We start from the raw sequence: 16012 nt of genomic DNA, 5'->3' as shown, positions 1-16012 counted from the left end.
CGCTGCTCCTCAGGCCGGGCAGCGGTGGCACAGTGACGCCATTGGGGCGGGAGAGCCCAGACGGCTGTCGTCAGCCCGGGCGTGTAGCTGCCTCTTCTGGAGTTGTTTGGTAAATTTTCATTGATTTATAACGTGGTAATGCTTAACGGGAAGCTCAGTCAAAACTCACCTTCCTCTGCAGTTACACAAACGCTGACAAGACTGCTTTCCACTGCATCCATGCACAAGCCCTAGCCACCTGAGTCCTGGCATACAGTTCATGTGCCCCTTGGCTTTGGCAGCGAAGAGACCCGGCCTTGGGGGCTAGTCTCGTGTGTCATCCGTGTCTTCTCTGCCACCCTGCTGGGGTGTCGTGTCCCCACGCCCCACCCAGGAAGCGGGACCTGCACTCGGCCGCCTGTCACTGACCTGTTCACGGAGGGTCACCCCGCGCTTGCCCGATCACCACATCCCGCCCTTGGCACTCAGCCCCAGCGGAGCCCGTCTGTTCCCTGCTGCGTGTGGGCCTGTTCAGGACGCCCCAGGGATGACTTGCCCCCAAGAGCAGCTACTGACAGAGCTCATTCCAGCCACAACTCTTCTACTGTTTGTAGCTCCCAACCTGTCCCCAGACGCCAACACCCGGAGGTGGGTCCTTGAGTCCAGGGAGGTTCTGCTCGTTTAATACACCAGAGACCCAAATGCAGCAGAAAGACAGCAGTTGTACTGACGGACGGCAGTCCTTGTGAGCACCAGCTGGTGTGTATTCTCGGTGCACAGCAGGCTTTGTACCCTGATTTGCAATGTACCTCCAGTAACCTACCCACTGACCTCATGGACCTCATGGACACGGAGATTCTGACCAGAAACACTCGACACGCAGCCTCGGTTACATCCCATGTGATCAAGAGCATCCTTAGGTCCAGGCAGCTTTAGATTTTCCTTTATCTGTAATGGAAAAAACCACAGAGCTTGACACAATGTATTCAAATACCCAGTTAACAGAAAATCTGGGCAAAAGCTAAGTTTAATAAGTACGTGCTTTTCTCCCTTCCCCTTGCTCTCCGCACCGAGGTGGTAATTGACTTTGTATGTGGGTAAGCCTGGTGGTTAGTTCCCTACCAGGGAAAACAGACGCCTAAGTAGGATGAGTGTAACGAGTTATCACAAGATACGGATACGTTTCAAGTAGTTTCCATGGTTTAGGAATACCACACATTGTTCACTGAGAATAAAGAGCCCGACAACAGGCTGCCCAGCTGGTCGGTGTCTGTGGTCCCGACGCTTTTCCCCTGATGGTCACGAGGACCCACATGTCTGACCACAGTCCTGATGTCCAAATACAGGCAGCACCTCAGCCTCAGAGTAAACTGCCTCAGGCAAATCTGAAGGCGCCATGACAACACCGTTCCGCGTGTCAAAATTCTCTTCAATCAATATTTTGTAATTTATTAAAAAATTATAATTATCTACCTGGAAACTGCTTCCTCTTTGTTTTTTTTGGCCGTGCTGGGTGACATACGGGATCTTAGTTCCCCCGGTCAGGGATCGAACCCGTGCCCCCTGCAGTGGGAGCGTGGAGTCCTAACCCCTGGACCGCCGGGGAAGTCCCGCTAATTATTTTTTGATATTGTCTGAATCATTCACCCTCCAGCCTTCACTGAATCCAGTCAGTGACTCAAAAGTCCCGATTTCCACCTCTGCCCCCGCACCCGCCAAAAGTCAACTAACATCGTGTAATTTCGATTTGTAGATGGGTTGTCAAGAGGGATTTCACACGTGGACGTTTTGAAGAACGCAAGTATTCTGCTGTAAGTTGTATGAGCTTTGGGCTCTTACTGGAATAAGCTCAAATAAATGCTTGCTTGTTCCTCCAACTCGTTAAAAACGATTCCAGTGAGGGGTGTGTGTAGCACCTGGTATTAGAAATGTTCCAGTACATCAAATCTGCACAGCTTTTTGTATGTGAACCGCACCTCCATAAAGAGGTTTTAAAACACCATCCACACTCACCTGTTATGACCAAGTCACTGTGCTGACACTGGAGATGAAATTCATGTATATAAAATCAAATCACCCAGACAAGTTATTGCCATTCCTAAAAAAAAAAAAAAAAAAAAAAAAAGTCTTCATTAGAAGGGGGATTCAGTTCAAATGGGTCAGCATGTTGGATTTTTTCATCTGGGTGTGGTAAAATCTTAAATTTCTTTCAAAGGAAAATTAGATACCTCAACAAATAGGTAGGCCATCTTAAAATGCTCAGTCAGTAAAAATATTTTAAATTCAGGTGCCTCTCGGTCCTGCATCTCCTGTTCTCCCTGTACCTGTTACTTAGGCCTGTACTTTGGTGTCCCTGGCTGCTTCTCACAAAGGCACTGACGGGTGACCGGCTGGCAGTTTGCATTAATGCAGACGTGAGGTCTGAGAGCCCAGCCCAGGAGGGAGAGGCTCCTGGCAGTGGGGCCCCACCTTGCCTGCTCCCCTCCCAGGGGAGAGGAAATGGTTCCCTCAGACCGCGGTACCACAGTGACAGCCTGGAACACGGTTTTCCTTCAACCGACCAACACCTGTGGGTTCTGCCAGGGCTGCCGTCCACCATCCTTCCCCCAGGGCGTGGACTTCCTGTAGCAGCTGTGCACCAGACGGCTTTCAGAAGGCCTGGGCATTTGTCCCTAAGTAGATTCGGAAGATACTTACTATTGAAGTTATCCTGAAAAATGCAGGGAACTCAATTCTCGTGGCTTGTATTTGGAGGCCCTGGCCATCCTTGTTAGGCTAGGATATGGTTTGGGAAATAGAGGCACAAAGTCTTGAGCTGCTTTTTATTCCACACCCATTAAACAGGACAGTTACCACGTGTGAGGCGGGGGGCAGGTACAGGTACTGAATCTGAGGATGGGAGGGAACCACCCGATCACCTACCGTCAGTCCGCCTTTGCTCACAGATGTCCTAGGTCTTACCAAAGGCACTCTTCATCCTGGAAGAACTCAAGAGACACCAGCAAAATCTCATTAAAATTTACCTTCCCACTCTCGATGAGACTCAGACACAAGCTCGGCAACTGGCTCCGTGGTGGTCACTTACAGCACGTTAGTCACGGAGGCGGATGGACTGTTGTGAGGAGAAGCAGAGCTGCGGTCCCAGCCAGGACTCGCGGGCAGTTTCCAGGTCGTCCTCGGAGCCCCAGGGCACCGCAGGATCTGGGGGGAGGGATGGTCCCCTGGGGTGGTGGCACTGCTCTTTGCCTGGTTCATACATTGGGAATCTTTTATAAGATTGTTTGAAAAAGAAGAATGTACTAGAAAAGAAAATAAAGAGTGGACACCATTATACAAGTGCTTAGTCTATTACTACTCCTTTTAATAACCTGTTTAACTTTTAATTTTTGAAAACTAACCCGTTAGGTGCCAGATTGGTCCAAGAAACTGTAAGGACTTAGCTTTGGCGTCTTCCTCTGGCCCTGCTCTTGGAACCTGGCCTCCGGGCAGGTAGGGACCGGACAGGTGTTGACAAGCATGTTCACGTCTCACATCACGGGAGTTGCCTGCGGTTTATGGGGACCACGAAGCCCCCGAGACTGAGCCTTCCCCGGGGCCTCGGCTCCCACCTCCCGTTCCTTCTGTCCTCGGGCCGGGAAGTGACCGCCCGGGGGCTGAGTGACAGTGGTACATCGCCAACCCCAGGACCGCGGACGAGGAGGGACTGTCCTTCGAACAACTGGTCGGAAGCAGGAGGGAGGCGCTGGTGGTAGACACGGTCCCCAAGCAGCACTCGTGACCAGAGCCCGGGAACAGGGGCCACTCTTCCCGCGGGAGGTGTCGGGATGACCCTGTCCAGCCTTGCAAGTGTCCACAGAGAAGCCATGGGAGGCGCTGAGGCCTGGGAGCTGCCGTTCAGTCGCTGGAGGAAATCGCGGGGCTGAGCACAAGCGTCGAGGAGAAAAAGACGACAAAGGGCTTAAGATGGTAAGAGCTTACAAAGGCCAGTCTCAGGAGGGCAGCCCTTGGGGCCTCAGGAAGACACTGGGAATACCCGTTTGCACAATCATTATGTCTTTTATTTACATTTAGAAATTAGTAAAACTTAAAACAAAACCAAATGCGACTTGTACAGAAATCCTTTAATTTTCTTTATTTTCACACATTAAAAAATGAAACACACTATACAAATGGTTTTTCATAGCAGATTACACGTGGGTCCATTCAGACCTGCTCTCCAGGCGCTGCCGGCCTCCGAAGGGCCGCCCGGCCGGCCGCTGTCATTCACGTGGCCAATGGGTTGATTCGGATGCAGAAGCATGCAGCCCTCAGCGTGGAAGGTTCCATCCCCTCTGGTCTTAAATTAGCTTAAATGGCGTCGGTGTCCGTATTTACAGACGTGAAGTGTGGCGATCCTGAGCAGTTCTCATCGCCCCGAGCCCGCGATGGGAGCCTGGGCCTCGGGCCGAGCAGGAGGTCCGCGTGGCGCCGCCGCCGCCGCCGCCGCCGCCTCGTCTCCATCCTCCCCACGGGACGAGGGGCTGCGCCGCAGTCAGACCCCTCTGGGGGGCGGTTAGGCCAGGTAACTGTAGGTGTCCTTTTCACCATCCACTCGCTCCAAATATTCTTTCTCGATCAGAATGTCAATGCATTTCTGGGCGCCATTTTCAGAAGAGGAAGAGGTAGTGAAAGGGAAAGAAAAACACGTTCAGGGTCGGAACAGAGACGGACCCCCCTCCATCCCTTGGGCACCGAGTCTTCCTTCCGAGCAGCTGAGACGAGACGCCGCCTCCGCGGCTCCCGTCCCTCCAGCCGCCCCCGCCCCGCGGTACCTGCCGCCCAGTTTCTGTTTGAAATGACCCCAACCAGAAACGAGCCGCGAGTCAGTGCCCAGGGGCCGCGGGCCACCCAGGGGACCCGGAGCAACGAGCCACATCCATGGAGACCGCCTCCCCGGGGGGCTCGGCAGACGCGACGCGGGAGGGCGGGACGCTCAAGGCCCTCTGGGCAGAGTTCAAGGCGGCAAAGTGCTTTCGGGTGTAGGACACATGCTACGGCGGTGACACCGGGGCGTGGCTACCGGCCGGGCGGGAGCGGGGAGGCTCCCGGGGCGCGGGGCTCGCTCTCGTCTGGGGCGGCTGTTCGCTTTGCCGAGATCAGCAAGCTGAACGCTGAGGATTCTGCCCTTCTCTGTGTATACGCTTCAATAAAAAGTTGAAAAATTCATCCTATTTTCTTTTGCAGAAACCTATTATACATGACTAAGCCAAGTTCCTTCTTCGTGACACAGCAATCAACCAGTTTGGTTACCTCTTTTGTCTTCTGCAATGTAATCTGAATGCTTCTGCTATGTAATTCTTGTACCTTAATTACTGGGACCCGAGGCTTGAATCTTGAGGACAGCTGGGTCAGTACTTCTCCAAGTAACTGCTGGTGCTTTAGAACCTTCCTCATTTTCATAATTCTCACAATAGCCGCCTATGTGACCAAGGAAAGAAAAACAAATGTGTTTAACAGAGTTATAAGAACTTATCTGTAGTAATTAAGAAGAACTAGCAACAAGGCTGCCAAATATGCAGAGAACTGTGATTTCCTAACAGGTAACAAACACACACACCGCAGGCCAGAGCGGGCAGGGGGCCAACTCTACCCACTTAAGTTCCAGCGCTAACACAACAAACATTAAAATGTTTTGGTCTTATGAGCAGCAATTTTAGTAGTTTAACCCAAGTAGAAAACACTTTTAAAATGAGAAAAAGTTCAGTCTTCGAAGCCACGGAAGCCGCCTGACCCTCCACTAAACAACTTTCCCTCCCTCCCATCTTAGTAACTCACCACATGTATTTGCTCTCATCTATTGCATCGATTATTCCATCTACTCCATCCAGAACCATCCATCATCCTGGCCACCACTCCCAAGTCCCGGGGAACACAGCCCAGAGGAAGCGCCCCCCAGTGGCGGCGGCCGCCTCCCCCGCGAGGGGACGGGCACCCAGTGTCACCTGAATCAGTAGTTTGCGATCTTCCTCGATGTTCTTGTGTGTGGTTTCCTGTTCCTGCTTCTGTTCTGTTTTCATTGGCACATTGATGTTAACCCGTAACTTCTTACTGTCAAGAAAATCGAGGAAACCAATCACTATTGTTTTAAAAGGCACGCAGTAAAGGCTTCTTTCTGTTTTCAATCTTTAAGAGGTGCTTTGCCCCCCCGGACGGAGGGTGGAGAGTGTGACCGACCATCTCCCGCCTCCCTGCCACAGTCATCTCTCTGAAAGGCCCCTAGTTCTCCGCAGGGCGGGTTCCTGCTCTGCCAGCAGCAGGACGTCTGTACTGCAGGAAATGCAGTTCCTTAACCTGCTCTCCCAAACTCTGTCAAGTGAAACAAAATCAAGACACTGGGACACAGAGGTCCAAACTTTCTAGGCGAGCCATTTACGAAGACTTATTCGCCAATAGAAGAAAAACCCGGAAACTGAAACAGAATCAAATGGAGACCCACCCAGGATGCGTCAGAGGGAATCAGAGGTCCCTGTCAAAGGCCTGCCAGGCCTGGCACCGTGCTCACAGCCCCCCATCTGAGGGGACACCGCTAAGTGCACGGGGGGTCAGGGGATAAGTCTACGGCCTAGGACCGTCTACTTGTTAGATTTTCCTTACTTTTTATAACCAAGATATAATTTTATTAAGGTATCTGGCTTCAATTCCACCTCATCAACATTTGCATTTTCGTCTTCCAAGACCTATAAGAAAACAACTGTTACTACGTAATCTCAGGAAAAGGCTTTCTTCTAGCTTAACATAAAAAGTACACAAACATACCAATAACTTTGACTTCAATAAAATCTGTAGGACTTGTGCCAAAATGTCCTGCAATTAAAGAGAAAAAGAGAAAATGCATTTTTCTTTGTAATAAGAACCACAGCCCCAGTCCCACAGTCCATTCTTCTATGGAAAAATAAGTCACTGAAGCAGAATACGCCCAGAGGAAAAAGAGGGGTGGTGCCTCTTAGAGGGTCCCCAAAACCTACTCCTGCAAGTGAAACCAACCCCCTTCTGCGCTCGATCACCAGTATCAAAGCTGACAAATGTACTACAAACACTAGAAACCAACCCCCTTCTGCGCTCGATCACCAGTACCAAAGCTGACAAATGTGCTACAAATGCTAGAAGCCGTGAGTAGCTCCGTCTTCTCGGGCGCCTGACAGCGCGTCCCGGACACTGATCGTCGCACAAGAACGAGCAGGGAGCGTCACGGCCTGGACGTGGTGGACAACACCGTCTGTTCACAAACAGGGTGGGGACAGTGCCCGCCACCCTGCTGCTGACCCACCTCTGGTGAACTCTAAGCCCGTCGTGTGGCCTCTGGGCCGCTTCCTGCCCCGGAGAGCGGGTGGTCAACCGTTTCTCAGCTCTCCTTTAGCTCCACGGCTTCCCGATCCCGTGGAATCGGAGAGTCACCAGGCCGCTCACATACGCAGCCCCTCCTCCCCTGGATGGACAGAAAGGGCCGCCCCCCGCCTAAGGGAAGCCCATCCTGGTCAAGGAGAGCTGGAGAGGCCTCTAGCGTGGTGACTGGCCCCGAGTCCAGAGCAGGAGGAGGACGCTGCCAGCCACGCCCGGGGCGCGGATGCAGAGGCTGCCTTCCTGAGCCAAACTGACTCCCATCGTGGAGGGCAGCGGAGGGGGCAGCCCCCCGCAGGGAGCCGGCTCTGCACTAAAAACTGGCTGAGGGGCTGGCGGGGAGACAGAGCACACACAGTAAGGCGAGGGACCACTCAGCTCCGAAAAGCGGGTCCCCGAGGGCAGAGCCCCACACCACGGTCTGCGGGCAACCTAAGCCTCCACCCTAACTGAAGCCTCCTCCTTCTGGTCAGGAGTGAGGAATGAAGAACGCTCCTACGTGCAGAGAAGCAGATTAGTTTTGTTATTAGAAATTGAGAATGTATTCTGAACTAACTTGAAGCAGGACTCAAAAATAAATGACTTTCCTAAATTCACATTCTATGAGGCCAGTACTAGCCCGACACCAAAACTAGACAAAATCGTCCAAAGAAAATGGCAGACCAATTTCCTATGAATAAAGATGGAAAAATCCTCAAGAAAATTCCAGCAAACATATAAATTCCAGCAGCATATAAAAAGCATTATATACCATGACCAAGTGGTATTTATCCCAAGAATGCAAGGGTGATTCAACATTAAAAAAAAAAACCAATCAACAAAATGCACCATACTAATAGACAAAAAGCACACAGTTATCTCAATGGAGTAGAAAAAGCATTTAAACAGAATCCAACACTCTTTCATAATAAAAACACTAAAACCAAAACGAAACGAAACAAAACAAAAAACTAGGAATAGAAGGGAATTTCTTCAGTCTAGTAAACAGCATCTAAGAAAAACTTAGTGACTGTGAGGCTTCCCCCCAAGATCAGGAACAAGACAAGGATGCCCGTTCTTACCACTTCTATTCAACAATGTACTGCGAATTCTATCCAGAGCAATCAGGCAAGAAAAATAAATAAAAGGCATTCAAATAGGAAAAGTAAGTAGTAAAACGATCTGCATCTGCAGATGACACGATCACATATTAAAAAAGCCCTAAAGAATCCACACAAAAAGTATTAGAATAAATGAGTTCAGCAAGGTTGCAGGATACAAGGTTCAATACGTAATTGTATTTCTACACACCAGCAATGAACAAACAATTCCATTAACAATAGCATCAAACTTAATAAAATACTTAGGAATAAATTTAACCAAAGAAGTGTAAAGGCTTGCATAATGAAAACTATCAAAATGAAACACAGTTTAAAAAGAATAAAAGACAATCTGAATAAATGGAAAGACATCCATGTTCACAGAAGACTTAATATTATTAAGATGGCAATTCTCCTTCCAAGGCAATCTACAGATTTAATACAATCCCCATCACAATTCCAACTGCCTTTTTTGCAGAAACAGACAAGCTGATTCTGAAACTTATATGGACCCAGCATAACCAACACAATCTGGAAAAAGAACGAAGTTGGATGTCTCAATTCCAAAACTTACTACAAAACAATAGTAACCAGGACAATGTGGTACTGGCATAAGAATAGACATTTAGATCAGTGGAAAAGAACTGAGAATCCAGAAAGAAACCCATACATCTATGGCCAATTGATTTTGACAGGTTGCTAGTATGAACCAATAGGGAAAAAACACGTACAAAAATATCCAATCACTATGTTGTACACCTGAAGCTCATGTATTAATTTATAGTTCAATTATACTTCAATAAAAAGTCAGGGCTTCCCTGGTGGCGCAGTGGTTGAGAATCCGTCTGCCAATGCAGGGGACAACGGGTTCAATCCCTGGTCCGGGAAGATCCCACATGCTGTGGAGCAGCTAAGCCCGTGCGCCACAACTACTGAGCCTGCGCTCTAGAGCCCGCGGAGCCACAACTACTGAGGCCGTGTACCACAACTACTGAAGCCCACGCGCCTAGAGCCCGTCCTCCGCAACAAGAGAAGCCACCGCAATGAGAAGCCCGCGCACCACAACAAAGAGTAGCCCCCGCTCGCCGCAACTAGAGAAAAGCCTGCACACAGCAACGAAGACCCAACGCAGCCAAAATTGAATGAATGAATAAATAAATAAATATATATATATAAAGTCAACTATACTTCAATAAAAAGAAAAAAACAGGGAAAGAATAATCTTTGACCTTGGATTAGGTAATGGTTCCTTAGATATGACACCAAAAGCACAATCAATAGAAGAAAAATAAAGTGGACTTCATCAAAATTAAAACGATGTGATAAAGAAAATGAAAACCCAGAGAACGAGAGAAAATATTTGTAAATCATGTATCTGAAAAGGGTCTACTATGCAGAATATATGAAGAATTCTTACAGCTCAACAAAAAAGACAAATGACCCAATTAAAAACGGGCATAAACATCATTAGTTGTTAGGGAAATGCAAATAATCACAATAAGGCACTACACTTCATATCCACTAGGATGCCTGTAATTTTTAAAAAAATGGATAACAACAAATGTTGGCAAGGATGTGGAGAAAGTGGACCCTCATACACTACTGGTGAGAATACAAGCTGGTGTAGCCACTGCGGAACAGTCTGGCAGTTCCTTCAAGAGATAAATATAAGTTATCGTGACTCAGAAATTCCGCATCTAGATTTATACCCAAGAGAACTGAGAATATGTTCATACAAAGACTTGAAAGGTGGAAACGACCCAAATGTCCATCAACTGATGAATGGATAGACATAGGTGGTCCATCCATATACTGGAACATATTTCGGCCATAAAAAGAGGATGAAATACAGATACGAACTCCCACATGGATCAGCCCTGAAAACATTATGCCGAGTGAAAGAAGGCAGACACAAAAAGCCACATGTCATATGATTCCATTTATATGACATGTCCAGAGCAGGCAAATCCAGAGAGAGAGAGAGAGACAGTAGATTAATGGTCATGGGGGCTGGGGAGAGGGCAGGTAAAGGGTAGCTATTGCTAGTGGGTATTGGGCTTCTTCTGAAGGTGATGGAAATGTTCTGGAATTGGACAGTGGCGGTGGTTATACGACCCTGTGAGAAACCACCGAACTGTATACTTTAAAATGGTGAATTTTATGTTATGTGAAATATAGCTCAATAAAAAATGATTAATAGGAAGAATAACATTAAGTGAAAATTTAAGTTTAGTAAGAAAAAGCTTAGCTGGAAAGAGGGTTAAGAACAAGCTAAATGAATGAGAGAAAAGCATATCATGTGTACGTACGTGTGTGTGTGTGTGCGTGCGTGTGTGTGTGTAGGTATATGTCACATTGAGTTTAAAAATTAGTATTTAAAAAAATCATGCATTGAGCCCTGGAATAAGAGCATATTCATATTCATAAGACAGATATCCATTTCAAATCAAAGAAGACCCCCATCTCCTCCTCCCACATCTTCCCACAACAAAGAGGCTGACGGTAGGAATACCATTTTGATCTGGGTGCTGTCTGTCAGCTGCTGCACGGCGTAAGCGTCTTCCGTGTTGTACTGGAGCAGGATGGCCATCTGGAATGTAGATGCCTTCGGGTCCCCACATGAAAGAAAGAGAGGCAAAATCTAAATGCGTGGACAACTCCCAGGATACAGAGCCTCAGCGTGAAGAACCTACTTATGAAACCGATTCTCCAAACAGATGCGAAAAACCAAAGCAGATCTAAAAGGGAATACAAAGTGTCATAATTCCACCACGATGCCACATTTTCCTGAAAGATGTCATTCTCCACCTTTTCAACCATTAAAGTGATTCTGAACTTTCTTCCAAATGCTTTGTCTATATAAATACAGCTGACCCTTGAATGACTCGGAGCAGGGCTGGGTTAGGGGTGCCGACCCTGAGCGGCTGAGCGCCCAAGTGTAACTTAAGATCGGCCCTGTGTGTATGTGCTTCCTCCCCATCCGAGGTTTCATATCCAGATTCAACCAACCGTGGATCCCAGCTGTGTAGTATTTACTATGGAAAAAATCCGCCTAAGAGTCGACCTGTGAGGTTCAAGCTCGTGTGGTTCAAGGGTTAAGTGTACACACCGTATATGCAGCCACACTCATTTTATATAGATAAACACAGAGATACTCAGCCAGTGTAGACAGAAGCACTGAGCATCAATCTTTAAATTTGCTTTTTCACAAATACTAGAGAAAACTGTGCCTGGCACACCACTGACAGAGGACCCTGCACGCTGAGCTGTATTACACTTGGGTTTTTGTTTGTTTTTTTTTATCCTAAGTACTTCACTATGTAAAGTTTAAATGGTTTAAAGCAAACCACAACTGCTCGGATGTATTTTTAGCAAACCGTGTGCCAGGCAGCACGCACTGGGTTTAATTCCTCAAGCTGTGCAGGGAATGCCGCCCGCTGAGGGAGGGCGCTCCCTTCCTGGGGGAGCCCGGGCACCGTCCCCCGCTCCCCATGGGAGCCCCTTCTCCCTTCCCCTCTTCCACAACCCGCGGCAGCAGCTGAAGGACCAGGAGCAGCACCGCCTGTCCAGGCGGAACCTTGGTCAACGAGAGGAGAAACAGCAGAGACAGCGTGGGCCTGGGTGAGGGCCTCTGACAGACCTCAAGATGCCCCCCGAAAAATGACCCGGGGGGCACGGGCAAGACTGGCAGCTCTGAGGTCCCTCCCGAGGTGGGCAGGGGCCTCTCATCTCCGACGGCAGTGACCAAAACCGAAACGAGTCTCCAACAAATGTTCCACAGCTTGGTGGTGGCCGCACAGGTGCCCACACTTGTCGTAACTCCAACTGTACACTTAGATGGGTGTCTTTTTACGTAAATTATCTCAGTAAAGTTTACAGAATGTCCACTGATCAAAAAAGGGGCACTGAGATTTTAGGTACTGAAGTATGAACTCACAGATTCTTCTACGTATACTTGGGAATAAAGAAAAATTTCCAATCGTACAATTGACCCTTGACACAGGTTTGAACGGTGTGGGTCCACTTACACGTGGATTTTGTTTTTCAGTAGTAAACAGGACAGTGCTACAGATCCGAGGTTGGTTGAATCCAAATGCAAGGGAACCGTGGATACAGGGGAACCGTGGATACAGGGTACCGTGGACGCAGGGTGCTGACTCTAAGTTACGTGCAGATTTTCAACTGCATGGAGGACGGGTGTCCCTAACGCCCGCACTGCTCAAGGGTCAGTTGTAGAGAAATCCACATTCAAGTGGATAAAGACCTCTGGACCTGGTGTAACAGAATATCAAACACTTAATTTTATCACAGTAGAACTATTAAAAGTTTAAATTAATGAGCAGGTTGAGTCTGCAGAATGCAGTCAGAAGTTTCTTAACACTTAAAAATAGATTTATAATTGTTTTTATAAGCACACCCTCTTCAAGATGGATTCTTTAAGGGAAAAGACCTTAACTGAAATTTCGTCTCTGCTGCGTATCAGCCAGGAGCCAGAGGAAGTCACTTAAATTTGCCCGATCCTCAGCTTCCCAGCTATAAAATGGAAACCTAAGTTACAGCTATTATCACACAGCACTCAGCACCGCAGTTGTTGCTGAGCGCCGAGGGTTGTTGTTAACGTGAAACTGCCCTGTCAAAGGGAAAGAGCTATTATTGTAATTAAATTCATGAAACTCCAGCTTTTTAAGCTACTATCTGACCACTTAGTGTGTGTCAGGCAGGAGCTGTACCCAACACTTATTAAATACATGATTTCATTTATTTTTCACACCACACACAGAGTCGAAGCACTGACACCCGCCCGCCCTTTTGTGGAGGAGAAAAGTGAGGCTCAGTGTCATTAAGTACCTTCTCCCTTAGCCACAGAGAGTAAGAACTCAGCTCCTCTGACTCTTAAAATCCAAGCTGTTTAACCACGATATTATTTTGCCAGAAGCTTAACTCCAGATTTTGTTGCGTGAATCACTACATTTCTGTAACTGGTCTTGTCTTCATTTACACTTAAAAAAAAAAAATCCAAAATAAAAAGGTTATCTTACCTGCAAAGTGTATCTGTTTTTGAAGCAGTTTGTTACTAATTCTCCTTTTGACAGCTGATATAACCATGTCAATTTTCTGCCACTGTGACGGCTGGCATAAAACGCTGTGAATCGCTGGTAACTCCGTTCCAGCTGGATACAGAGCGGGAAGAGCATTTGTGGAATATATATCTCACCATATTCTACAGTCAACATCTCTAAATAAAAAACACTGGTCCAAGTTTACAGGGCAAAATGCTTACATAACAGTAAAATACAAATATCAAGGGTTTACTCTCTTGCAAAAGCACGTTGATTTAAGCATTTGAAGGTACAATCAAAAAGTTTTTAGCTCCAGACAAGTAGGTATCATCACGATGTTCATCGCAAAACTGTTAGGTTCTACTTTCGAGAGTAAATGCCCATGTAAATGAACACACTGCTGAGCTGGAACAGAGGTGGCCCACCTCTGGATCTCCTGCCCTGCCCAGTGCTCATGGCTGCCTTAGCACCGCCCGGTTTAATGCCACATGGCCGACCAGCAGGAACGCCTTCTGCAGACAGCACCTGTATAATGGTGGAGGCTGCCCCTCTTCACCTTTGCTCAACACTAAGGGAACGAACAGACGATAAAGTCATCCTTACCTCCGACGGCAAGGCAAACGTACAAGACTGCTGAAAGGGCCACGATCCAGAACTCAGAACTTGAATACTGAAATCCACTGGGGGAGTGGGGAAAAATTCAGGAATACATTTAATTAGCCTTATAAACTGAAAAGTGCCACCATTTCAGATAAACACGGATTGCTTTTTATTAAAAGAAAGCACACTGAATGAAAAGTCCTGCTTTAATATAAAACTAAGGATTGAACACATTTAATTTCAATTAAATTGTTTTATTCAATTAAATTTAGTAAAGGGAAGAAGAGCCAGAAATTCTCTCCTCCAAGGAGTGAGTTTTTCATTTCTCTTCTAACGCAGAATTATAACATCGTGTGCCCGTCTGGCTGCACCTGCTTTAGTTTTCTGCCATGAATAACCTCAGTCCCCCTGAGGCACACCTGAGGCCACCAGGCATGGATGGCATGAGAGCCCCAAACTCAAGACAACGAGAACCCCAAAGTAAACCGACTTCATTATGTTTTGTGTAGCACAGATTACTCTGTGTATAGCACACGGACTATATATATCTAACACACATATAATCTATACATTATAACAGGAATGGCATCATCGTAGATGGCTGACAACAAGTCCGCTGGCACAGCTGTCAAGTTTAACAATGAAATAGTGCTTTCAATTTGGGAAAAGTACAAACCCCGTTTTTCATTTAAAAAGATAAAATCACCGCATGATGATGTCAGATCACCTGCCACCTCCTGCTGCAGGCAGACCTCACAGCGGGAGCCCAGCGGGCCTCCACGAACGAGGCCGGGCACCCGCCTGGCCCGACCCCCAACGGCAATCGGAAGCCATGTCTGACTCTGTTATCTATACAGCCAATTCAGTTTCTTATAATTAAAAAAACTGCTAGAATGGAATTAAACTAAGGTTAAAAAACATTCATTGAAACTTAAACTGCGCGTGGAGCCCCGAGATGGCAAACGCCTGGGGTGGGGCAGCCACGTCAGCCAGTAGAAGAGGCCGGGGCTCAGGAGCTGGACGCAAGCCCCCGCACTGGCTCGGCCCTCCGGGAAAGGCCAACACGCTTCCAAGGCTGTCACCACACAAGTCATGAGGTGGGCAGTGCCTGTGGGAAGGACTTCCTGTTTGCCTGTCCCTGGATTTCTGATACAGCTTCCACCATTTCTCTCACTAGCTACTAGCTCACTAGTGCCACCTCCTCCGAGAACCCCGCCGGTAAAGGAAGCTCGGAGACTGGGGTACTCACGGTCCAGAGGCTCTGAATTCGTCAGGTGCTTTTTGAACTGCTCATTCAAATCTTTGCTTACACCAATGTCTTGAAACATCCGCTGAAGTTTAGAGGTGTACTCGAAACCACAAGCTTGCTGAAATGAACCCAGATAACTGCCTTATTAATTTCTATAGAAATATAAATGTATACAGGGAATCCGATGGGGCTCACAGTACGTGACAGACGCTTAACTGTATCACTAAAGCTAGTAATGTTTAACTGTATCTCAGGGTATAAACATGCACTGATTAAAATTCACACACTATCAAAAATTATACTGTTATAAATGGAACGGTTACGTCTTTATACACACAGTAACTATCACGCAGGCCCAAAGAGCAAGGATTTCTGACACCGTGGGAAACACCAAGATGACACAGTTTGCTATGTCTCTCATCCACTACCACAGACTGAACGGTGCCCCTACCCCAGTCCTGTGCTGATGGCATTTGGAAGTCGGGCCACAGAGAGACAATTAAGTTTAGAAAAGGTCATGAGGGCGGGCCTCCTCCACGTTGGGACTAGTGTGGTCGTGAGAAGAGACGGAGAGGTTGCCCCCGACCCCGCTCCCTGTCGTGTGAGGACGTGGCCGGGCGGCCCCAGGCAAGCTGGGAAGAGAGCCCTCACCAGAAACTGAACTGGCG

At 47.7% G+C, this 16012-nt stretch overlaps 1 protein-coding gene across 1 annotated transcript in view; it reads right to left on the bottom strand.

The window, feature by feature from the left end:
• Positions 1–4079: 4079 nt before the first annotated feature.
• CUL1 (cullin 1) overlaps positions 4080–16012 on the bottom strand; it is a 108832-nt gene continuing 96899 nt past the window's right edge. The window contains exons 14-22 of the mRNA XM_061198860.1: positions 15345–15462; positions 14099–14175; positions 13475–13606; positions 10948–11040; positions 6775–6822; positions 6613–6695; positions 5961–6066; positions 5323–5436; positions 4080–4612 (exon numbers count right to left, since the gene is read on the bottom strand). Of these exons, the coding sequence (XP_061054843.1) occupies positions 4532–4612; positions 5323–5436; positions 5961–6066; positions 6613–6695; positions 6775–6822; positions 10948–11040; positions 13475–13606; positions 14099–14175; positions 15345–15462 (852 nt within the window). The 3' untranslated portion in view covers positions 4080–4531. The remainder of the gene's footprint in view (positions 4613–5322; positions 5437–5960; positions 6067–6612; positions 6696–6774; positions 6823–10947; positions 11041–13474; positions 13607–14098; positions 14176–15344; positions 15463–16012) is intronic.

Source organism: Eubalaena glacialis, chromosome 8 (genome assembly GCF_028564815.1).
Source record: "Eubalaena glacialis isolate mEubGla1 chromosome 8, mEubGla1.1.hap2.+ XY, whole genome shotgun sequence".
Lineage (NCBI taxonomy): Eukaryota > Metazoa > Chordata > Mammalia > Artiodactyla > Balaenidae > Eubalaena > Eubalaena glacialis.
Note: the sequence above shows the minus strand (reverse complement) of the source record. Positions and strands in the feature narration are given on the sequence as shown.